The sequence below is a fragment of the Falco peregrinus genome, chromosome 9, assembly GCF_023634155.1.
Source record: "Falco peregrinus isolate bFalPer1 chromosome 9, bFalPer1.pri, whole genome shotgun sequence".
NCBI lineage: Eukaryota > Metazoa > Chordata > Aves > Falconiformes > Falconidae > Falco > Falco peregrinus.
Genome location: NC_073729.1, coordinates 33,662,655 through 33,679,536, shown reverse-complemented (window position 1 = coordinate 33,679,536; position 16,882 = coordinate 33,662,655). Strand labels below are relative to the sequence as shown.

General features: G+C 55.0%; 1 protein-coding gene across 5 annotated transcripts in view; it reads left to right on the top strand.

Annotated features, from left to right (window-relative positions):
* The window catches only part of PLCG1 (phospholipase C gamma 1), a 48,859-nt gene that overhangs the window by 7,846 nt on the left and 24,131 nt on the right, over window positions 1-16,882 (top strand). For all 5 annotated transcript variants that reach the window (XM_055813729.1, XM_055813730.1, XM_055813728.1 and 2 more), the window contains exons 2-4: window positions 14,679-14,831; window positions 15,997-16,090; window positions 16,621-16,668. In XM_055813729.1, the coding sequence (XP_055669704.1) occupies window positions 14,679-14,831; window positions 15,997-16,090; window positions 16,621-16,668 (295 nt within the window). The remainder of the gene's footprint in view (window positions 1-14,678; window positions 14,832-15,996; window positions 16,091-16,620; window positions 16,669-16,882) is intronic.

The following is a 16,882-nucleotide window of genomic DNA, read 5'->3' as shown; positions in this document are numbered from 1 at the left end:
TGTTCAACAGACACCTGCAGCTGTATGGAGAAAATGATTTCGTATCTGACAGCCAGGGATGCTCACAGAAACCTCTGGCTGTCCCAGCAAACACCTACCTGTGAGGCTTGTTGGCTCACTTGGTCGTGGTGTTTGCTACGGCTGGTGCTCTCCTGCCACTATCGTGTTTTGAGATCTGTTTAATATCTAGAACATCCTCCGCACAGTGACTGTACCCTGCCGTGCACGGGGGTGGGTGGGTGATCTCATGGCTTTTCCTCCGCTCTGACGTCCCTGCTTATCTGTTCCACCGAGTGCGATTTCTCCACCAGAGGTGTTACATCGGGCAGTGGCAGGAGGGACCCAGGCCGGGGAGAGCCCTTGGGAAGGGGACACGGTGCCAACGGCCATTCCCAGAGGGACTCTGCAGCGCTGGAGGAAGTTTTCCTTCGAAAGGTTTTTAATCTTCAAGTTGTGAGGATTTTTGTGTTGCACAAAGAGCTGGTTTTCATGCTTTTTGACATCGATTCAAATTCAGATTTCCTTATTTCTAAGAACTGTCTGCCTTTCTGAAGATCCCGTGGCACTTGGAGCTGCAGGCAGGGCTGTCTGCCTCTGCCCGATGGCTGTGCCAGGCTCATCACTCCTGTCCCAACTCTGGGCACCTTACTGACTCTTGATATATCCCTGTCACATATCAAACACCTTGATATATCAGATGGTGGGAGGACACATGATTGTGGAGCACCCCGAGCATGCAAAAGCCAAGGGCTGGTATCTCTAGCAGAAGGTGGCAACTCTAGATCTGGAGGAGTCAGCAGATCTTTACGACACTGACAGCCCATACTCTGAAAGTCTCTGTGACTTTCAAACAGCTTTTCAGCTCTGTCTCTGCTGCCTGTGTGGTCTGGTGGCTCTTCAGCTCAGCCTGCAGCTGGGGGTGCTGAACTGGGCTAGCTGGAGAGCCATGGAAAGCCTTCCAGAACCTGGAATGGACCTCTCCCTTGCTCTCCTCTGCAGCTCCTACCTTCTGTTTGAAAACATTTGTGGTCCTGAGGTTTTAGTCCGTCGTGTCTTCTTGTGCTGCTAATAGTGTCCCAATGCACTCCTGGCTGTCGACAGGCAAACCCACATAGCTGTTTTAAAATTGTCCTGGCGAAGGTTGTGGTCCAGCATGTGAGCTTCCATGAGCGGGATGCTGGGCTGAGCTGACTTTGTCTGCTGGCCTTGAGGATGAAATGGCTAACAGATGCGGCAGAAGGGGCAGGACCGAGCCTTACGGGTTGTTTTTTCTCCCCAACCCATTACAAACGCATTTATTTTCTTTTTCTTGGAATGTGACTTTTGGTTTTTTTTTTTGCTTTCCTGCCTTGACATATGAAATCATCAGGGCCGGAGCTGTGCTGCCTGGTGGTTGCAGCTCAGCCTCTCTGCTCACCCCCAGCCTTTACCCATGCAGGGATGCGCATGGGACTGCTGCCTTCCGCCAGATGTGGTTGCTTCTGCCTTCCCCCAGATGTGGTTGCTCCTGCCTTCCCCCAGATGTGGTTGCTGCTGTGGCCCTTGGGGGAGTGACCCGCGGGGTGAATTGTCCTCAGGGACTGTGGTTGCCTTTTCCCTCTAGCTTCAAAACCCATCACCCAGGAGCCGGACGTGCAGTTGCTGTGCTGCAGTCCATCCCGCTGTGCTGCAGGGATCGTGGCACCTGGAGGGGTGGGTGTGGGGGGCAGCACGCAGTGATGCTGTGGCTGCTCTGCTGCAGTGTGCTGCTCCCCATCTTGGCTGGAGCTCCCCTGATGTGCTCCGCACTGTGCCTTGCTTCTTTCCTCCAGGGCTTGTGCTGTGCAGGGCCCCATCCTGCTCCATTTGAGCATCCATCTGCGCTAGGGCCAGACCGGCCAGGCTTGGAAATGAGTGTCACCGAGAGGGGATGTCAGGGAAGGCTGTCGCAGCAGGCTGTGCCCCACGGGGACGCTGGGTAGAGCAGCTGCTTGAAAGTCTTTTTCCTGTTTACTTGCTCCCAGAAGTGCCGGGTGATGTGGTGGTTAAAGGACATCCCTCCTGTGTGTGCCGGGGCGTCCTTCATCCCTCCTCCTCACCCTCTTTAGGGGATGTTTCCACACCTGCAGTCCCAGCCTGTAAGCCCTGTCAGATAATGGGTGGGGGTGGTTGTGGACCACGCTCAGCAGTGTTGGGAGCACACGAAGTCCAAGAGGACTTTAACCCCCTTGGCACCCTGCCCTGTAAATCTGCGCCCGATAAATCTGCTTTCCAGCTGGCGGAGGGGTGGGTTGAGGGCTGGCTCGGTTTGTTTGCTGAGCATTCGGGCACTGCCTGGCATGGTTCTTCTTGGCATGAGCGAAGGGCAAGGCTCTCGTGCTGCTGGGCTGCACCAGAGCAGAAGCAGAGAGCCTGCTGCCTCGCCTGCCTGAGCTGCTGTGCTCAGGTGCTTCTGCCAGCACCCAACCCATAGGCATTGCTCCTCCATCCTCTGGTTCCTCTGGCCAGGATCCCAGGGTACCTGGGGTATCCCACTCTCCTTGGAGCCTTGTCCTGCTCACAGCTAGCCAGCGCCCAGCCCTCCTTGACTTCAGAGGACCAAAAAGTTGTCCTGAGTCCCAGAGCAGACCCAGAGGCTTGCTGGGCAGTGGGGAGCTGGCTCTGCTGGGACACAGCTGGGCTCTACATCCCAGCAAAGCAGCAGAAAGTATTTTTTCTTTTCTTTTTTTTTTTTTTTCTCCCCCCCCACCTCCTCGGTGTCTCGTATATCATTTAATGCTTTGTGTCAGCCTGTTCTCAAGGTCTTGCTGCTGGCTGGAGTCCTTGCTGCTGGCCCCTGTGCCTTCCCAGCAGCTCAGGCTCTGGGGCATGTTATGAAAAGGCTGAGGGATGAGGGCATGACATTTTGGAGCGTTGACACATCGGGTTTGGTATGAACTGTGGAGCAGGTCAGTGTGCATGCAGGAGGTCTCCAGTTCTGGGGACCAAATACATCCCAGGTGAGATCATTAAGAAAAAGCCAAACTCAAGCCGTAGAGGGTCCTGGTGTGAAGACCATATCCAAGAGCTCCTGCTCTTCCCATGTAAACTGAAGATAATGTCTCCTGCTAGGGAGGTGTGTGGCTTAGATAGTATCTGCTCAGTGCCTGAGATCTTTAGCTGGATGGTGCTGTAAGAAGGTGCCGTTGGCTGGTTACCAACCATACTCTTGCTTGGCAATGGGAGGTGAAGCCAGCATCAGCAGTGGTCCCATCATGGCTGCTGCAGATAGAGCAAAACTGGTGAAGAGGAGGTTCGTTGTTTCCATCGTTAACCGCTTTGGGTCAGAGCAGGTTTGATTTCATCAGGTTTGATTTCAGCAGCAGCCGCGCTGCTGACGCTGCCTCTTTCTCTGGTTCATGGTGCGGTGAGTGGAAGGGACCCACATGGAGAGTCCGAGGGGAGGTGACACGAGGAGGTCCCAGCCACTCCCTGCATTATTGGTGGAGACGATGCAGCTCCCTGGGGCCTCTGCCACGGATAATGGCACACAGGAAGATCTAGGGGAGGGTGCACATCTGGAAATCACATCTGTGCTTCAGCAAATACTCAGTCCTTGCTGTCTCAAAACAGCTTTGGGGTTGAGCATGGTGGGGGCAGAGGTCAGGCTGCTGTGGTGACCTCGAATGGCTCAGCAGCAGGTGGGATCTTTACCCTGTTCTTCCCTTCCCAACTTCACCCTGACACTGGAGAGCTCAAGCCCTGGCTGGGACAGGAACGAGCCATCTCCCTGCTGCCCGCTGAATGTCCTGGCCAGCAGTCACCTTTGCTGCTAAATCGCTGTCACGGAAACTTGATTACATTGTCTGGTGGGATGGATGAAAACTTGAGTCATGGCATCTGAGCGTCACTGGCATTTGCTGCCAGCGTGACAGATCTTTTCTGTCCTTTGGTTTTCACTCCCTGCCTTTGTGCCCTGTCCTGGGGACTCTTGTCTCCATTCGCTTTGTGATGGGGCATCACTCTCCAGACACGAAAGAGTCAAGAAGGTGCTTTTTTGTGCTGTTTTGTTTTAAGTGCAAAAATCCCCAAAGAGCTCCAAGGAGAGCTTGCTGCTGTTGGGCGCCCAGGTCCCCAGATCCACCTCTGCCAGGGCTTCCTCGTTGGCCCTGCCAGTCTCCTGGCTGTGAGCTGGTGAGCTGTGCCTTTGACTGCCTTGTGCACTCAGGAACTGCTGGATAGCCATGTCTGCCCTTCTTTTGTGCTTGTTTTTTGTCAGTCTGCTTGCTCCCATCCCTTTCCCCTTGCAGGCAGTGCTGGCATGGGTAGGAGTCCTCTAGCTGACAGAGTCTGGGGAGGTCAGTGACCCTGTAAGCTCACGGAGAGGGATGCAGAGATGTTGCACAGAAGTGCTCCCTGTTGGGCCCTTTGATGGGGATCACCTGCCCTGGGAGCAGCTTCTTTGAGTGTCTCCCCATTCTGTGCCGAGATGCAGCGCTGTGTCGGGTGCCCCATCGATCCATCCCTGCTCTCCGTGGTACCGCTCAGATCTCCTTACTGCTGCATGTCCGCCCTGGAGTGGGGGAGAGCGGGAGAGGCAGGCTGGAGGAGCTGTAGCTGTGCTCACAGATCCTCAGCTTCCCCCATCCTCCCTGTTTTACTGTGCTCCTCTAAGGTCATTACATTTCTTGCCCAGACAGGGCTGAGGGGGATGGAACCCTCAATGCCACGAAGGAAAAAAAGTCACCTTTGGGGGGTGGCTTGTGGAGCCATCCCTAGACAGACTGTCCAGAAGCACTGATGCTGAGCTTCCCCTTTCCATTTGAGTCAGTGGCAGTTTGTGCCTCTCAAACAGACCAGGCTGATGACTGAAGGGCAGCTTCGCTGGCTGCTGCTGGCCTTATTTCATCTGGGGAAGGGACAGCGACTTCTTCAGAGCAGCGTCTGTGTGAGCAGAACCAGGGCTTTGCCTTAGCTGGAGCAGCTCTGTGGGTGTTTGGGGTGGAAACGTGCTCCCAGTCCTGTGTGGTGAAGGTGCAGCAAATCCATGGCTCTGGTGGGTGCCAGCTGTGTGTGTGGGTGGATGCGACCAGCAGCCCTGGGTGCCAAGCTTGGGATTTGGTAGAGTCCAGAAATCATGGTACAAACCCTCCACAACATTTCCATGGTGGAAGCCCCGAAGCATCCCAGATTGCTGGGGCCCTCCACTGGTGTTTGCCATCTGGCTGCCCATCTCCTCGAGCTGCCCACCAGTGTCCTTGCAGGGCTGTGCTGGAGGGACAGGGCTGCTGGTGTCCAGCACTGAGCTGGGTGAATTCTGAACGGGGAACCCCGTCTCTGCTTTCCTACTTCACAGCCTATTCGCGTTGCTCGGGGTTCGCCCCTCCTCACAGTAGCTGTCCTAAAACTGGGTGCCTGCACCCGGCTGTAGGCAGATGAGAGAACCCCCAAGGGAGACCCCAAGCTGCAGAGCGGTGGGTGGTGGGAGGGTATCTGGAAGGAGATACCAAGTGGGCTCGCTCTGTTCTTCACTCGTTCCGCAGCGTTCCCCACTGGCCACCCCAGAGGTGAGGTGTGAGCCAGAGGTGCTCTCTCCAGCAGCCATGGAAGAGATGCGTCTCCTAAGAAGTTTCCTCCCACCTGCCTGGTATGCTTGTGTAGTGCTGGACTGAAGTGCCCATCCCTCCCTGCACTGCGAAAGGAGCCCTAGTGACCAGCTCGCGAGGGATGTTCCCTTTCCAGTGACATGGGAGAAAGCATGGGGGAGGCTGGGAGAGCCAGTAGGAGCTGGCACCCCATACTCGTAGCACCCTATACGAGAAGTTCATCTGCTGAGGGAGGAGAGCCTGGGCTGTTTGCATCCAGCAAGCCCCACTGTGTGCCCTGCAAGGGCTCTGCTGGCAGCAAAAGAGCCTGAGGTGGGGAGAGCAGCGGGAGAGCAGAGAGCCTGTCCCTCTGGGGGTGTGTGGAGCTGTCCCCAGTAATAACCCTGCTAATTAACTGCTGGCCGTTAGCTGACACTGGGTAGGAGACATCTCCCAAGCCTGTCTTCCTCCCTCTCCCCGTTGGAGGGATGCTGGCTGCAGGTGCCCAGAGACAGGGCTGCTGGTGGGGTGTGGAAGGATTTTGGGACTGGGGAGCCTCCTGGTCCTTCCTCAGGGGCTTGGGCCGTGACTGCAACAAGTGACCGTGACTCAGGATTGGTGTCCCACCTCTGCTTCATTGCTTTATTTGCTGTTACAGTTTCTTGTCTGGCTTTGGGATGGATGTACCGGTGTGGTGTTTATAGCAGGTGCTGTGGGCTGTGCACGCCCCCGGTGACATCTCCTCGTCCCCACAGCCCCAGGGGTACAACCAAGGGGTCTGTGCAGCTGAGGCTGGAGGAGCTGGAGTGCTTTGCCCGAGACTGTGCAGCCCACCAGAGGTACTGGTGGGTCCAGCACCACCCTCTCAGCTACGCTGGGGCCAAGCGGTGGTGATGGACAGGGTGGCAGCGCTGGCAGAGAGGTGGCTCGGGTCAAGTGGGTCTGAGCATGAAGTTGTCCCTGGGCAGGCTGAGTGTGAGCTGCCAGCCTGCACGTCCCCCGTCTGTGCTGGGCTGTGGGCAGAGCTGTGAGATAGCAGCATCCTGCTTCGCTCACTTGGGGATCAGCTTTGGGGTTGTTTTTTTTTACTTTATTTTCTTGCAGCTGAGAGTAAGCGGGAGAGATGTGCTGATGATACAGGGTAGGCAGCTGCCAGCCCACAGCTGCCTCTGTTTGTAGCGTTGGGAGGGTGTTTGCGAGCTCTTGAAGGCCACCTGCGTGAAGCTGGTGGAGCAGCAGGGTGTGGGTCAGCCTGGGGAGAGGTCTCAGCGCCCTGTAGGAGCCGGGTGATGTCTGGGCAGGACCTGTGCCTCCCTGCTCCAGCCCGGAACACGGGTGTGTGGGATGGAGGAGGGAAGGGCAGTTCCTCACATCCTCCAAGCCGCAGAGCGATGCAGCAGCATAGCATCTCCTAATCTCCTTGCGCATCTCCTCTAGTTTCCTCTAGTTGATAAGGATTTGGGGGGGATGAGGGGGAGAGGGGGGAACTGGAGCTCGGAAGCCACAGGACACGTGGCCCAGCGGCGCAGCAGAGGCAGCAGCAGCTGGAGGTGCGGGCAGGAAACACGGGTGCCCACAGAGCAGCCGGCGCATCCCTGCGTGCCCCGCGTGGGCTGCCCGGGCGCGCTGCCGGGGCAGGGGTGCTGGCTCCCAGGGTGGCATTTCAGCTCTCTGCCAAATCCTCCTGCTCCACGCTGATTGACCGAGATCGTTGAGAGGTGAGCCAGGATCTGAGCCGGGATCCAGGCTAGTCACAGTCACCCTGGCTAACTGGGAGCTCGCTGCTGTCCCGTCTCCGGCCCACTGAGCAATCTTTTTTCCCCCAGCATCTTCTCTCCCGGGGTGCTCTCTGTATGTGGATGTTGCTGCTGCTGGGTAGAGCTAATGCGACAGTTGCTTCATAGCCAAGTGCGGTGCCTCGCAGCAAAAATTGCTGTTTGCTGATGCAGACAGCAGGTGAGATGAAGCAAATTGCTGAGACGCAACTGAGCCGAGTCTGCAGGGGAAAATTGTTTTACCCACGTCTTTTCCTGAGGCAGAAGCGCCTGCGTGTTACAGCAACCAGAGCAATGGGACCCAACAGGCCCCTGAGCACCAGTGTGGCTGTGCCCCTCCCTGGGACAGTAGTGGGGGTGAAAGAGCCTTTCACAGGGGTTTTGGTGCCTCACTAGACGAGCAGCTTGGCCATTTTTAGCTCGTAGAGGATGAGGGATTCACTGGGACACAGGGCGCTGCTGGTTCAGTGTTTGTGTTGGCCTCCATGGATGTCTCAGCCCTGCCTCCTGCCCTCTGCAAAAGTAGTAAGGTCAAATTAGAGGCCTCAGCTGCTTTCTTGTTGTCCTGTCTGGATAAACCATCTGTTAAAGGCATGGGATTGTTCTCTGCAAACCTGATAGCCGGTGAGCGGCAGCTGAGGTCAGGCGCAGCAGGAGGATGCGGTAACCTCATCGCTCTCTCAGTGCAGGGATGTTTAATTCTCCATTACACTGCCTGCTTTAGTTTCATCGATTAAGGAGAGCTTGTGGGGTTGAGCTGTTTTCACTCTGAAAACCTGTATTAATGAGAGATGCACCGCTTTTCCCTCTGAAATATGTTCCTAATTGGTTGGGGTTACTGCGTTGCCTCTTGTAGAGGGGATGACGTTAAGTGCAGGACCCCACTTTTTGCATTGATTCTGGGTGCAACGTGCGTTTTGTAACAGCCACCTGAAATTTTGCAGTCCAGCCTCCAAATTCAAGCTCAGGTAGTGACCGTGTGCCCGATTCCTCCAGGAAACCTCGGTGGATGCAGGGATGGGTCCACGCAGGGACAAACCCAGGGCTCAGCCAGAGTTTTGCAGGCAGAAGGGGCTCCATAAATAGCGGTGGGCAGGCGACGGGGCTGCAGACTGCAAGGTGCTGAAGGCTCTGGCCCCTGTCCAGCAAAGCACTTAGCACTCACTCGGCTGTTCCCCTGAAATCATGGGGGATTTTTGGTCGTTTTTTTCTTTGCGGAGCGGTGTTGGGTTGCAGTCAGCAAAGGTGAGCGGCTGAGCGGTGTGGAGCAGCCCCGGGCTGGGCAGGTTGGTTGCAGATGGATAAAGCAGCTGGTGAATGCCGGCAGGAGAAGGTGGGCTGCAGCCCTCCTCCGAGCTCCTGCAGCTCCCAGTATCTAGTGCTGAATGGCCACTCCAGGGGGCTTCCACTGAAGTATTAAGAGGGAGATGGCGCTACTTTATTCTCCATGCTGTTGCATAATGGATTTCTCCTATTTTTGCCCACATGCACACACGAGTTGTCAGGTTTTTTTTTAATTCTTTCTCCCTTGGCAGCCTTTCTCTGAGGGCCTGACCGCCCAGCACCCCTTCCAGTGATGGGAAGCCTGGGGATGACCACAGGGTTGTGCTCAGTGGGATCCACAATGTTAAATAAAAGCAACTTTTTTTTTTTTCTTTGCCAGAGTAAGTAGCCTGGAGGCTTTTCTGCTGCCCCGGGTAGGATCAGTCTGTGTCAGCTGGCTGAGGTCGAGCTGGGCTGGGAGTGACCATGTGGCTGTCACTACACCGTTTGTCCCCAGGGAGACACATGCACTGAGCAATGCTTGTTGAAGCAATGGGTGTTTTCTTGGAGGCTGTCCCTGATAAATCCATCCTAGGAGATAACCTGGGCTAAACCCTCCTTTTGCCAGCCTTTTTTTCTTTAATCAGTTTTATATCTTTCCAAAAATCCTCTGGAGGTGGAGATTTTGCAACCCTCGGAGCCCATTCCAGGGTGTCCTTATCCTTGCCTGTTACAACACTCCATCCATCAGCGGTTAAATGAAGCTTGGATGAAGTTTTGGTTTTAAGTTACTTTAAAGGTGGATCTGGTTTTCATGTAACCAGAAGGGTAATTTTTTTAAGCTTTTTTTTTTCTTAAACGGTGTGGAGGGTGGATCTGGGGTCAGCTTTTTCTTTCTGATGTAACCCGCTCCTGCTGAAGGGAAGGCTCCTTGCCCAGGAGTGTGACCGTGTCCTTTTATTTAAGCGCTGGAGGCAAGTGGAGGGCCGAGCCTTTCTGCTGGTGGTCGGCTGGGGGGAAGTTTGGGAGGCTGTGAAGGGCACAACCTGTTGGCACAGCCACGGTGCAGCTCAGCGTGCAACATGGAAGCATGTGAGAGGCTTAGAGCATCTCCGGGCTGGATGGGCTTTGCTGCCTCCCTGCCAAGCCTCTGCTGGCAACTGCTTGCACGCCTGCCTGGGAGGGCTGGAGGATGGCTGGAGGATGGCCAGCACGCTCCAGGCATCCTGTCTCATCTGCTGCTCATCCGTCCCTGCTTACTGCTGGTCCCTGCGCTGAGACATCTCAGCCCTGCCAGGCTGCAGCAGGGTTGATATTCCAGCAGAGAGCTTCCCTCTACCCCGGCCATGGCTGTGGCACCAACTTCTTCTTCCTCTTGCCACTGTCCACATGGGATGAAGACCAGTTTCTACCTTCTGCAGTGACCGCTGCCTTCCACAGCGTGCGCTGGGAGAGGGCAGCTTGGGGAGGAGATGTGGCTCACCTTGGTGACAGGCTGCTGATCTTTGGAGGGTTCATCCTGGATTACCTGCCACTTCTTCTGTTGCCCAGGCACGCATGACCCACGGTGGTGGGGCCCCACCAGATGCTCATCTGGTGTCTCTGGCCACATCCCTGGTAGGTCTTTCCCAGCAAGGACCCAAGGTGCAAACCTGTGGTGGGACATGTGGCTGCTGTCACAGAGCCCACGCTGCCACTCACGTGGGGACCTTGCTGGTGACTGGATGTCACTTCCAGTGTGGGCTCTGCAGTTATCCCTTCATTGCGCTCGTGGGGAACCTCTGCTGTGCTTCCAGCTCGCCTCTACTCCTCTGCTCTCTCTTTTTTATTAATTTCCACTCCCTGCTCAAGGCTGGCTGCCAGGTTCCCCTGTCTGCCCGGGGGGGTCCGGGCTCCCCCCGCAGCCCTCTCTACAGGTTTGCAAAGCCACAGGGCTCTGCCTCCAAATAAATGCAAGTGCTGGTGGGCAGATCTGGGCATGTGGGATCATCATCAGCCGTGGTGGGAGCAGGCTTGGGGGGGGGGGGTTGGAAGGCAGCGGTGGGAGGATAGCTGCAGGCACTGGGCTTACTGGTTACTGGCAGGAGGGTGGCAGGGGTGTGCAGAGGTGGCTGTGTTTGACTTGGGGCTCTTTCTTGCGCACTGCGATGGAAATAGTTATGGGTTGGAGTTTGGCTTGTTGTCTGGAATAATGTGCCTGGCCTTGGCGGTGCTGGGGACAGGCAGGAGGATGGGGAGAGTGGCACCCAGGTATGGGGGAGAGGAGTTAGTGCAAGGCAGGGCAGGGGGAGATGGGGCTTGTAAGGCTCTGCCTCGGTTGCCTGCAGGCTTGCAAGCTGGTTGCAAGCTTGCCTGCAGCCTTTCTGCTGGTAGCAAAGCTGAGGTGGAACAGCGCTCAGACCAGGCTGCAGAACCCACCCGGGGCAGGTTTTGCACCTTCGGCTGCATGCTCCTGCGGCAGCGGGGCCCCAACTGCTGCTGTGCAAAGCTGGGGTCACCCCCAGGAGCCGCAGCGTCTCGTGGGGCTGACACGAGCAAGGTCAGCGAGAGAAAATCCCAGCAAGCCCTGGGCTATAGCAAGATGTCTTCGTCTCTCCTTCCCCTGTGGATGGTGGCTCCCGGTCCTGCGCTGGCAGAGGGAGGACCTGCGGTGGGATGGAGGCAGGGCTGGTGCAGGGAACCAACATTTCGGCATTTGCTTGGTTGGGATGGTGGCATTTGTGCTTACTGCGCTTCCTGCTAAGAGTCATTTCCTTCCACGCTGCAAGGGGGCCAGGGAGGTACTTGAGGTCAGTAGAGAAAGTGGGGTTCGAGAGGCTGATCTGCTGCTCCACGGCAAGGAGAGGGCTGCATAAACCAAACCCTGAACTGCCTTCTCCCCGGCACACGCAGGCATGTTTGGGAGGATGAGAGAGATGAGCAAGCAGCTGCAAGCATGCGTGGGCTGGAGGTTTTTACCCTGCTCCCTCCGGGCGCAGAGGCTGCCCTTCGCCCTAGGAATTCCCTGCGTGCTTCTGTCTTTGATAAGTACCTTGCTTGCTCCGGGGCTCCCTCCGTTGCGTGGATTTTAGGTATGCAGTTTGTAACAATAGCTCTGTCTTACTACTTACTTAGTAACCCACTGGTGCTCTGTGCAGTGAAAGGTGAGTGCAGGACATAGGACACTGCAGCATCCTGAAGCAGAGACGAGGCGCTTGCAGCATGCTGCAAGGGAAGGCCATTAATATTTTGGCACCTTCCCTCAGTAGTTATTGGCTGCTAAACTACCATGAAAACCCAGCTGCCGGTTCTTTCCCACTGCATTGGTCAAGCCCTGTATCCTTCAAAGGCAGGATTAGTCTTCAGCCCTGATGTGCATGTCCTGGATGCAAAGACCTGAGCTGTGATATGGGTTTGTAAGGGCTAAACCAGCGTGCTGTGTCGCTGAGGATGTGAGCACATGGGCAGGTTACGGCAGGGCACGCTAATGTTTGAACTTCCAGACAGCTCATTTCCAAAGGGTAGGCGGTGCCTTAAGAAGTCACACCCTTGCTTATGGTAGGAGGCTTGTCCGTCCTCCCTTTGCAGCCCCAAGGAACTCGGTCTTTCTGTGCTCTTGTCCCGAGTTGAGGAGCTTTGGCGGGTTATTGCGGTGGTCAGTCTGCATACGTCCCGTGTCAGGCAATGAGCAGGCTGCCATCATCTCCACGTGCACACCCACGGTGACTGGGTGCATTGAACTGCATCACAAGAGGATCTCGCATTCCTCATGTAGGATTTAAGCATCTTTTAAACATCTCCCCAAAGTCAGGCCCTGTGTCTGGCTTGCTGTGGTGTTCGTCTGGAGCGAGCATCATCTCTCGTGATGCAGTTCAGTGCTGTTGGCAGCTGCTGTGGGTAATGAGCAGGTCACATTTCTGTCTAGTTTTAAGCTGCAGTAAATTGAAATGAAAGACGAGTCGATCCACAGTGAGTGCAGTAAGTGGAGTTTAATTGGGATGAATTACATGCCAGGTTTGTAGTAATCTCCGTCCCACATTGCTCAGAAGCATCATCTACTTTGGAAACGTGACTCAGAAATGTTGTTATTTGATTCCCCCGAGCATTTAAGAAACTGTTTTTCCAGGAAGCAAAGATTCTTGAGTTTGGGTTTGGTTTAGGTTTTTTTTCTTTCTTGTTGCTGCTGTTGTTTTCTCTTTGTTCTATGGCAATGAGAGTCTTTTCCCAGAATTTCCTCTGGGGAGGGAGTCTGTGAGATGCTCCCTTACTAGCATCTCTTCAGCTCCTTCTCCTTGCTCAGCATTTAATGCTCTGGCATGCTCGCAGCTGCCCCTTGCAGAGGAGCCAGCTCTGAGGTAGCTCGTTGGAGTTACCTGCTGCTCTTCTCCCTGAGCCACAGCTGAAGCTGCCAGGATGCTGGAGCTGTACTGACGGATTCACCACCCACATGTGCAGCCAGGCCCTAACACCCTCTGCTGCTGCCACAGGTTCAAAAATAAGCCAGTTTTTATAAAATAAAGTCCAAGGGACTCGTGTATAGTACAAAGCTGTGAGAGGTGGGAGCCCTGAGCTGTTATCCCCCCTCCCTCAGCTCTGGTTCTGACCAGCACCTTGCATATGTTTATGTTGTTGATACCAGACCTCCCTAGTGGTGTCTATAATTCAAATGATCTCTGGAGATTGGGCGGTTTTCATGCTTTTTCAAATGTTTTCTCTCTGGAAGGTGTTTGGAAGTGAGGTGGGGAGGGGGATTCTGCCTGGAAGCATGGGGGGTGGGGTGGTTACTGCAGTCAAATCTGCTCCAGAGCTGCTGTGGCAGATCCACCACAGCTGGATCTCCAGAGGTTGGATTTGGTTGATACTTGTGCTGTGCTTTCTTCTGTGGCCTTCTGAACATCACCCAGAGGTGCTAAGCTTTTTGTCCCTCTTTGGCTAGGGAAGGACAGAGTTTTCTTGGTGAAGATGGAGCATATATGAAGGCAAGGACTGCCCTGGGCATCCTGGTGGTGCTCAGAGGAGCTGGGGAGATGCCAGAAAATGCATACCTAATTTAGCATGAAAGTGGGGAGCGGGGCAGGAGGCAGGGGCATCATCAAGTTGTTTAAAAGAAGGATCAATGCAAGTTTCAGTATCTAACTTGAATTTGGAGAGAAGCGGATCTTAAATCCATGGTGTTTGTAAGATGTGGTAGCTGCAAACAGGATTTCATCTAACTGGGCGGGAGGCTGTGCCCTTAGAGGGTTCGCCTCTGTAGAAAAGCTTGCTTTAAAAAAAAAACAACCAAACACTACAAAATGTTGCTGCCTGGAAAGACAAAAAGAAGTGCAGTTTGCAGGTGTGTGTCGGGTGGAGGAAGAGGAAAGCATGGAGTGTGAAGCTAAAGGGCGAAGGAGCTTACAGTAGCGGTGGCGCTGCCCTCTGCTCATCACGCCTGGGGATTGCCACGGTGGGGTACCCGGATGTTCAGGGGGACACGGAGGTAAAGGGGCTGGGGGGGCTTCCTAGGGAGCCGGTAGAGTGGGGCTGTGCTTGCAGGCTTGTGTGTGTGCATAACCACGTGCACGCGGCAGGAGAGATGTGCAGGTGGTAGGGTCTCTGTGCTGTTTTGGAAGGTTGAGGAGCAAACTGGGGCTCCTGAAGAGCTTGTTGAAGGTGAGAAGTTGTGGCCAACTGCTCTGGGAGGACCTGGGCACCTGTGGCTGTACTGAGGACCAGGCTGGTGGTGCTGTGCTAGAGCTCTGGGTGCCTCTTCAGCCTGTGCCATCAGCAGTGGCAGGGGAGGACTGGGAGGCTGCTGTGATGGTGGCTTGTTCCCTCTGCACGACACCATCCCCAGCACCTGCCCACTGACCTCGGATGTCTGGCAGCTCTCTGCCCGGGCCGGGGCAGCTGTCCCATCCTTGCTTTCCAGCATAGCCAGGGAAACGCAGTTTGCTGTTCAAAGCCTGGTACCACGGTGCCATAGGCATGCCTGGGTCTGCCATCGTGTCACGGGTGGTAATCCAGCTCTTCAGATGGCTAGGACCTCTTTATCTGTGCCCGCCCTTCCTTCTCCTCCATCTTCTTGTGAATAGTTTGAAATTCCCTGAACTCCCCTTCTGTTTTCCCTTTCTCTTAGTGGATATTCGTGAAATCAAAGAGATCCGTCCAGGAAAAAATTCACGTGATTTTGACCGGTACCAGGAGGATCCATGTTTCCGACCAGACCAGTCTCACTGCTTCGTTGTCCTCTATGGCACAGAATTCCGGCTGAAGACCCTCAGCCTGCAAGGTAAAGCACTCGTGGCCTCAGGGCTGTGCCAGGGGAGGGTTGGGCAGGCACCTCATCACCACAGGCCCCAAACTTCCGATGCATCCTTCCACGGTGAGCTAGAACATATCCTTGGGTAGGTGCTCTTCTTGCCACACCAAGGAGGTGTCTTTGGAAGGTGACACCGGTCCCTGAAGGGTTACACATCCAAGCCCTAGTTAAGTCAATTAATTCACCTGGTGAACCCAAAAGTTGGGTGAACTAAAGCCCCTAGTTCAAATATGTGCTGGAAAATGTGGTTCATCTCAGCTTGGCGTGTTGGTGTTCATCAGCTGTGTCGTGGTAACCAGCCCCACACGTGAAGGGGAAAATCTTGCTCGCTTCTGCTGTGCAATTCTGAGTGAGAAAACGCTGCCAGTGCCAAACGGTAATTCACAAAGCCTGGGTACCTCTGCGGTGTTGGTCTCGGCTTTCCTTGGCCACTTGTCGGTTGACTTAAGCCGGACTTGGAGCAGCCATCCTTATGTTTTGCTACTGAAGGAGAAGAGGTTTATGCTATTGAGTCTCCTCCTGTTCAGGCGGAGGACGGGCTGCAGCTCAGCTGATGGGCGATAATCTTTTTCTGCTAACAGTGCGCAGGCTTGTAGACGGGCCCGTAGATGGGTGCTGACGGAGGCAGTGATGCTGTGATGGAGGCGGTGATGCTGTGATGGAGGTGGTCATGCTGATGCCTTAACCTCCGTGGCAAATCTGCCTCTGGCTAGTGCTGCAGGGCACAGGGACAGGGACAGCACCTCTGCCCTTAGAAAGGATGGAGCTGCTGTCAGGGAGGTTACAGAGGAGCTAGCACACCTTCCCAAAGCAGATGGTGGCCTGTCACCCAGGCCAGCCAGAGCATGACTGCTTGAGGGTGAAGATAACCCCCAGCTCTCGGGGACTGAAGGGAGGAGAGAGCATGACGTGCAGGGGCAAGGGCTGCAGCCAGCCACATACATCCCACGGGAGGGGAGCAGGAGCCCGGCACAGAGAGGAGCCAGCCAGAGCATCTGCACAGCAGGGAGCTGTTATCAGAAAGGGGATGAAGGAAGGAACAGGGGATACAAGATGCTGAGGATAGTCCACAAGTTTGGGTTGGTCAGCAGCTTCTGCGTCCCTTCCTCCCATTTCTCCTGTGCACTTTCCACAGCCACTTCCGAGGATGAGGTCAACATGTGGATCAAGGGGCTGAACTGGCTGGTGGCAGACACTCTGAGGGCTGCCACTCCTCTGCAGATCGAAAGGTGAGGGAGTTGTCCTTGTTCTGCACTTCTTTGGGTTTGTTTTTTTCCCCTTTTCTGTCCTTTTTTTGACAGAAAAAGGTGAGCACAGTGACATCGCCTCCTTCCCTCTCTGAGCAATGCTGACCTGGCCCTCCTGCCTCTGCGCTCGAGGCTCCATCACACGACCCGGTGCACAGCATCGTCTGTGGCCAGAGCTCCATCTCTTATGTGTGCAGGGGAAAGGAGCTTTATGACAAAGCAGATGTTCCTGTGTGTGTGCAGCCTGTATTATCCGTAGCAATTCAGTGCAGAGGCACATAGAAGAGAAGACTTTTGGGTTTTTGTCTTAACTGTGGACCCATTTCCAGGCAGAGACAGTTTTAAAGGGGGCAGGTTGACCCTGGAAGGGGCGCAGAGTTCTTTGGTGGGAAGAAGGGCTGTGGGAGTGGGTGGCGTGGTGCTGAGCATCTTCAGAGACGGCGGCAAACCGAACGGGCTTCTTGTCAAGGAGCTGGGGCAAAAGCGTGTGGTGTTTGTGCCTTTCCGTTTAGGTGGCTCCGTAAGCAGTTCTACTCGCTGGATCGCAACCGGGAAGACAGGTAAGAAGAGAGGAACCGCTCACTGGCACAGACGTGCGTGTTCTCAGAAGGGTTTGGGCCAGGGAGGTTTCCCTTTGACTTGAAACCTCAGCCTTCGCTTTGGACTTTTTGTTGGGTTCTTTAGGTTATTAATTTTCATTTCCAAGGAACTTTAAATCAAAGTCCCGGTACTTCCTTGGTTGATCTTTGCTGAATTAAAAAAGCGTTTAACAAT